This window comes from Centruroides sculpturatus, unplaced genomic scaffold, assembly GCF_000671375.1.
Source record: "Centruroides sculpturatus isolate CEXI.00-Female unplaced genomic scaffold, Cexi_2.0 scaffold1737, whole genome shotgun sequence".
Classification (NCBI taxonomy): Eukaryota; Metazoa; Arthropoda; class Arachnida; order Scorpiones; family Buthidae; genus Centruroides; species Centruroides sculpturatus.
The window spans coordinates 8,731-16,589 of NW_019385959.1; the positions used below are offsets into that span (position 1 = coordinate 8,731).

Sequence of the window (7,859 nt, forward strand, 5' to 3'; positions counted from 1 at the left end):
TATTTTTTTTCTTTTTTTTTAGATTAATTATTAATTCACATCCTCTAGACGTTATTTACAATCCAACAATATTCCATTCAATAATGGATTTTTTTTCATTTCACAATAAAATGGAATATCTGAGAGATGATTTTTCTTCAGAATATTATTTTGGTTCAGCAGGAAGTACAAGATATGAAACTCTTAAACTTCAAACCAAAGCAGAGATTAAACAGAGATTAGATCAAATATTAGAGGGGGAACAACAAATGGTAATTATAAAAGATTGTTTCATAACTAATAAGATAACGTAATGAAGCATTGGGTAATTTGGATATGATTAGGAATTTTAGAATGTTTTAAAATATCAACAACATTTTAGAATATTTATGATATACAGCACATTGTAAGATACTTTCATTTAGTATTTTTTCATATTTCATTTACAATCTTATAATTATTAATTTTATAATTTAAACATTTTCTGAAAGCATTTTTTATTGCTTAAGAGGTGCAGATTTAGCCTATGATTGAGTAAAGAAAATAAATGAATATATTGGCTATAATGATATAACTTTTAAATTTGCTTAATCAAATTGCCCTTTTTCTCCTCATGACTAGGAAGTGTTTTCATCATCTATTTAATGCAAAATTTTTCATCAAAAAACAATTTATAATTAATTTATATAAACAAAAACATGATGCTTCATCCATATTTATATATCATGCAGACACAAAGTTTTCCTTACAGGCTAATAAGCATTTGTATTTTGTCTTTATAATTGTCATTTGCTTGTGTCAATAATAATAGCATACTATATTTTGAAATAAAAATAAAAAATATTTGCTTTCATTAAAAGCTAGGTGTCTTTATTATCCATATAAGAATATTTCACAGGAATGAGAATAAATAAATTTTTAATTTACTTTGTCTAAACAGTTTTGAAAGTACAGTAGAACCCCCCCCTATAACACTGTTGATAATTCGGTATTATATGAATTCCATGTTGTATGAGTCACTTAGATTTTACAAATACATGTGCCAGACTGTGAATGGCTCACGTATTTGTAAAATATAAGTGACTTGTACAACATGAAATTCATATAATATGGAATTATCAACAGTGTTATAGGGGGTCTACTGTATTGATCAACAGCTATTTACTCCAGTGGAGATTATTATTAAGATTCATCATTTTTTTGTCAGAAGTTGTTAAAAATACAGCTTTTTGAAATTAGTCTTACATTTATTTTGTTTAGCTTTCATTTTCATGGTTTGTTATTGTTTTATTCATATTGCACTAATTCAAACAGCTATTTAAATTCTTTAAAATATATTTTTAAGTACATTTTTAGATCTAAGTCCTTTGTGATAGGATAATTTCAATAAATATTAGTATTCTAGAATAAAAATTTCAACAATTTCAATTCCTGCTTTTTGCATGTGTTAGTTATTCATTGTGGATTAACACCTGAAGTGAAAATGTAATTTATTTTTTCACTTTTTAATTATTGCTTTAAATTTTTTTTATTTCAATGTGAATAATGCAGTAAAATGCTGTAAGTACTAAAAAATATGACATATACTGAAATTCAAAATCATATAAATGAAAAACATAACTGAAGTGTTTTACAATGGAGAAATACTATGCAGAAAATATTTAATGTATAATTGTAAAAAATGCATGATTGAGAAATATATAAATGGTGTTAGAATGTATTTTTAAAACATTTTTTTCCTCTTAAGTATATATTATCATCATCAAATGCTTTGTTTTCAAAATCATTCAACAATAAGCAATCCATCTCATTTTCCACACGAGTTTGAGTCATCAGTCAGTAACATCTTCATCAATGGATCAGTTAAATGAAGTAATTCTCTAGTTCCAACAAAAGACTATCAAATAAAGAAATTTGATAATTAAAAATAATAATTAATTACTCTCAGTTCTACTTTCATTTCTTGTATGGTAACTTTAACTGCTAAAAAAATAGTTTGACTTATAAAAAAAGAAAAGATTCACTCCAAAACTTGTCAACAAATAACATTAATCTTTAAGGGAGTCTACCAGGCCCATAATTCTTAATAACATATTGTTCATATATAAAAATCGATTCACAATAAAACTTTGACCAGTAAAATATTTATTTGAAAACCAAACGTTTTCGACCGTATTCTTTAGCCTTCTTCAGGTTAAACGTTTCGAGATTCGAAAAGCCGTTGTGCTTACGGATTTAAAAGTTTTGGAACATATTCAACTCATTATGAGCATGCATATCAAGCATTGCATAAACAAAATATATTTAAACAATCTTATCTAAACAATCTTATTTTACACGCGCATGAAATGTTAGAAACACCTTTGGCCCCCACAACTCTAATTAAGGTGTTTCTAACATTTCATGTGCGTGTAAAATAAGATTGTTTAGATAANTGTTTTTTTCATTATATTATATATTGTACAAAGTGTTCACAAGGAAAAACCTATCAATCAAATAATTTATATACAAATCTAAATATTTTTATTAAATTCAATAGTAAAGATAATGTATAATATACTTAAAAATGTAAATGTATGCTGTGCTGTTAAATTGAATTCATTGCTTATAGCAGCCCATGATTTTTTCTTCATAGAAATGCTGACAACACAATCAGCATTCCATTCGATGATATCTTTGTTTGTGGTCACCATCTCTGTTAAATAATGTTTTTCATTGGCTGTCAAGAATGATTTCTCTGTTTAGATGTCATAATTTACACTTAATACTTCCCATAACTTCATAAAAATAATAAACATGTTTGGGTGCAATATCAAGCAACTGTACTATAATGGTGACTGTGATTATACCACAGTTTAATGACAAAAATATGACATATTCTCTGATATGTACACTTATGTTAGTCACTCATTTCAACTTCATTGTATATGAGGATGAGTGCAGCTGAGTAAGAAATAAGAAAAATGTAAGGTGAGGGTAAATGCTCTTGATTGATATTTCTGACTTCCATCCTCATTGTTATAAGTTAAGGTTCATTCTTAGAAATAAATATGGTGCTTATGATGCAACAAAATATGGTGCTTAGATGTAATTTCACATACAATTATAATAGAAAATTCTTACCAGTTATAAAAATGAAAAGTTGTAAAGAGATTGACTGTAAAATCTACTATATTGTACTAATGTCAAAATTACTGACTTCATCAACAGTAGCATTTCTTTTTATAAAGAGAAACAAAGCTTATTAATAAAAATATAAAAAAAAATAAAATAAAATGTTCAATGTAAATGTATACAATAAAAACTGTTTGAAGAGATCTTATTCAGTTCACTTCACATTTCTCTTGTTGAAAGTTTAAATTTTGATGATCCCTATTGCAATAAAATTTTAAAATTTTTAAATAATTACTTTTATGTTGTATATTTATCACATAAGCCAATGTTTATGAAGATATTTACTATCATTTCATTTAGTTTTCTTCCATTTTTATATTCAATTTTGGCATTTTTAAATATGAAGTTAGTTTTAAAAGTAGTTTTTCCCTTTTGCTTAGAATGTTTATTTTGTATATAAAGAGCTAATTTAGCATAACTCAAAAGCAGGATAATTCTTCTAGAATCAGTTATATTTGTAAATATGCAGATTGTTTATAATTGGATAATTTGGTGTGACTAGAATTTGACTATGAAAAAAACAGTATTTAATATGTTTGTTATATCAAAATTTGAGTTATTTTTGGCATTTCATTTTTATATTTTTTTATAATTATTTTATAAATATTTAAATAATTTATTAAATAAATTTTATTAAATTTTTAATTAGAAAGCACAAGTTGCACAATTTCAATCTCAAGGAATACTCCAACGTTGGTTTCCAGGATGGACTGGATGGTATGCTGCAACAACAGATATAAATGCTGAAAATGGAAATGAAGAAACAAATAAAACAGATAAAATCGAAGAACTTGAAAATTTAACAACTAAACTTGGTAACATTTTATATTTAAAATTGATATCTATACGCAGATTTTTGAAAGCATAACTGTAGTATGTTCTATAGTTGTTTAGCTGTACCTACTATATGGATTAAGGAAGAACTATTTAGAGAACTCCAAAAACATCTGAGGAGGATAGTTTTTAGCACACTCAAATAGTATAGTTTAAAGTTGCTGAAAATGGCCAATGTTGTAACTGAAATTAGAAATAGTACTTATTTTGTTTAATAAATAACCATAATAGAGCTTACAAATGTGAGGTTTGCTGTCCTGTTATAGGATATAAATTATGTTGAGCCTGAGTGATTGGCCTATGCAAATATCAATTTAAGATAAAATGATTTACCTTGTTGAATGGTGAGTGTTGCCTGTGTCCCAATGGAGAATGACAATGCTCATAAACAGATTAAGAATCAGCTGTTTATTTAAACTGATTAAACAGAAATCATTGGCTTCTAGACCTATATACAAGACAGAGCATTACACTTGCGGTTGTGAAGTATGAAGTAATTGGATTGCTGATAACTTCACCATGAACATATTGATTATAGTTCAGAAAGTTCTAGAGATTTGGTTCTTTTTATGGTTTTTCTTCCAGTAACAATGGCTTTGAATCTTAGTTTAGCTGAGGTATTTCAAACTTGATCTAGGTTGATGACTTTTTTTCTTACCAATAACTGTTCAAAATAATGACTTTTTTTTTTTCCCTTCTACTTTCAACTTTGTGATTTCTTTTTGTAGGTCTAACCAATTGAAATCAGTTTTTGGCTAGCTTGCCCTTTTAAACCAATAAGAAAAAGTTTGATGTTTTCTATTTCTGGGTAAAAACTGGCTTTGTCATCCACCTTTCTTTATTTCCTGGGAAAGTCACTATAACTGGCAGAAAGGCTTCCATATATGAAAAGTTAGGTTTAAGTTAATTTGGTTTTTTAAGAAACGTTTAAATTTCCATTAACATAATAAGTTTCACAAATTTGAAATCTCACACAAATACTTTCTTTACAACCATTACTGGCTGTTGCAGATATTTTTATATCACTTATTCTTCTCATATCTGATATCTTTCTAATTTAAACACATACAAGACACCTACACCAGCATAGCTCAAATTACTAATTTTTACTAATGTTTTCATCTGTATATAACAGACATCTTCAGGTATATTTAACACAGAACAAAACTGGTAATATATACCAGTTTTGGAAAGTTATTGATCTCTCTCTAATTTCCTGTTTAAATGAATTTCATCATCTCTCTTAACATGTTTCAAGGACAAATATTAGTTATTGCAACTGGAGTATTCTTGCTTTTCCTGTAGATAATTGTATGTAGGATGTTTAAGAATTGGAAGGAAGAATTGCTCCTATTGGAAAGATACACAACATTGTGCTTGCTGAGGTATTCAATAACAGTGTTAATTATTCCTATGCACATATCTTTTTGAGAATCTTGGATTAAGTATTGCTAAAGAATACAGAACTATTTAGCTACTTTTTAATATATTCTAATTAATTTTAAAATATTTTAAAATTTAAATTTACTTTAGTCCAAGAAAATGGTGGAAATTTGCAATTCAAGCACATTTAGATCCTATTAGCAAGTGCCATCAAAAAAAGACATGGGATTTTGTTTTACATCGTGCTTGCAATAATGTGAAATATTGTCAGATATATTATATATATCTAACAAAGCCAGATGGTTTAACAGTAAATATGAAAGTAAGTTATTTTTAAATAATCTACTTTAACTTCTATTTACTATATTTCTTCAGTTCTATAAATATATCTTCAAAATAGTTCTGTAAATTTGAAAACTTTTAAACATATTCTTACATACTAGAAATTTCCTATCAAGCATGATGGAATACTTTTTATGAGAAAATAGAGATTGAGAAATTGAGAAGTGTAGAGATTTCAAGAAATTCAAGAAGAGTTGCTGATATTTCTACAAATTAAATAGTTTATACTATCTGTTGTATTATAGAGCAACAAAACAAAATTTCACCTGGAATGAACAAAAATAGTAGAAGTTATAGAGAATTCACTTACACACAAACAGATGATTACCTTTATATTAAAAAATATTAAAATCTTTCTTCGTACGATTTCCTAAAAGTCTTACCTTACCAACAAAATAGCAAGTTATTTTAATTCCACATTGATAAAACAAAGATGAATTGTATGTACTGTACGTTAGTTAGATGAGCAATAACACTTTCTAAATAATGAGTCTGTTATGTTTAGGTAGTTACTTCTGATTGAATAATAGAACATCATGTGGTCAATGTGAAAAGATTTTTTTTAAAAATTTGTTATAAAAGTGACACAATATGGCTATCTTTTTTTAAAGTTTGAATTTTAAATTTAATGAAGTAAGTTTAAAATATGCCATTTGCCAAAATATTTAAAAATGCAACTGAAAGGAAATTGAATATTACAAGGTCTTGTAATATTCTTAATATAACCTTGTAATATTCATATATTAACAGCAGTCATAAGAAATTTAATGAAAGGAAATTCCTTTGTCAAGCATGAACTAAATGAGGTCACTGATGTCACTACAATGTAAGTGTGATTACTGATCCAAAATTGATAGTACGTTTATTCTATAGCTAATATTTCCACAAAATAAGTAGCCTATACTTTCTGTCAACATTAAACTAATATAACCAAAATTTCATTGAATTGGACAAAAATTGCATCAGTTATAAGGAATTCACACATGCATAGATGATGGCTTTTATATTAGTAATGTGTATATGTATACAGTTTATTAATATCTGTGAAAATTACTTCATGAGTTCATTTTTATATATACGTGTATATACAGGGTGTTTCAAAACTATATGTCAGAAATGTGAAGGCAGACAGAGGGGATCTAAATAAGCAGATTTCATATAGGAATGTGGGTGCAAAAATGCAGTCAGAGGGCACTGTTGAGTTTGGCGGATGAAAACACTTTGCTGGCTTGAATCGTCATTCCCAGCATGGATTTTGAGCAACATGCATCATTACACCAATGCGGGGCTTGCCAACATGCAATTTGTTTATGGGGCTGGCAAGGAAATAGAGCTGTTGCTCAAAGGATGTACATGGAGCGATTTCCACGCACAACTCGTGATGAAGACATTCAAATGTTCGGCAATTCAGCAGATTCCTACCCAGAAATTGCTCCAAGTACAGTAAATCCTTTGAGCAGCAGCTCCATTTCCTTGCACAGCCTCATACATGAAATGCATGTTGGCAAGCTCTGCATTGGTGTAACAATGCATGTTGCTGAAAATCCTTGTTGGGAATGACAATTCAAGCCAGCAAAGCGCTTTCATCCGTTGAACTCAACAGCGCCCTTTCACTGCATTTCTTCACCCACATTCCTATACGAAATCTGCTTAGTTAGGTCCCCTCTGCTTGCCTTTACATTTCTGACATATATATTGGGTTGTTCGGAAAAGTAATTTTTGTTTTTTTTTTTTAGTCTAGACTAGACAGATTAGTCTTATTTTTCCCACCATTTTCATTCTAAACCTTATTATCATTATATGTTTTGACAGCTAGCATTTTAAGGCTTATTTGTAAAAAATTTTGTTTGATTTTGTACAATTGTTTATTTTTTGTGTCCCATCAAATATGGAAGATCGAAAGCAGCATTTTTGGCATATTTTGCTCTTTTATTACCGAAAATATAAGAATGCTGTTCAAGCGAGAAAAAATTGTGTGACGTGTATGGAGAAGATGTATTGACAGAATGACAGTACCAAAACTGGTTTGCAAAATTTCGTTCTGTCAATTTCAATATTGAAGATGAACCATGTTCTGGATGGCCAGTTGAAGCCAATGAAAACAAAATAAAGGTACTGATTGAAGCAAACTGCCAAATAACAACACC

At 28.1% G+C, this 7,859-nt stretch overlaps 1 protein-coding gene across 1 annotated transcript in view; it reads left to right on the top strand.

Moving 5' to 3' along the window:
• LOC111612811 (vacuolar protein sorting-associated protein 13D-like) overlaps nucleotides 1–7,859 on the top strand; it is a 132,431-nt gene that overhangs the window by 7,874 nt on the left and 116,698 nt on the right. The window contains exons 4-5 of the mRNA XM_023354068.1: nucleotides 3,803–3,870; nucleotides 5,521–5,574. Of these exons, the coding sequence (XP_023209836.1) occupies nucleotides 3,803–3,870; nucleotides 5,521–5,574 (122 nt within the window). The remainder of the gene's footprint in view (nucleotides 1–3,802; nucleotides 3,871–5,520; nucleotides 5,575–7,859) is intronic.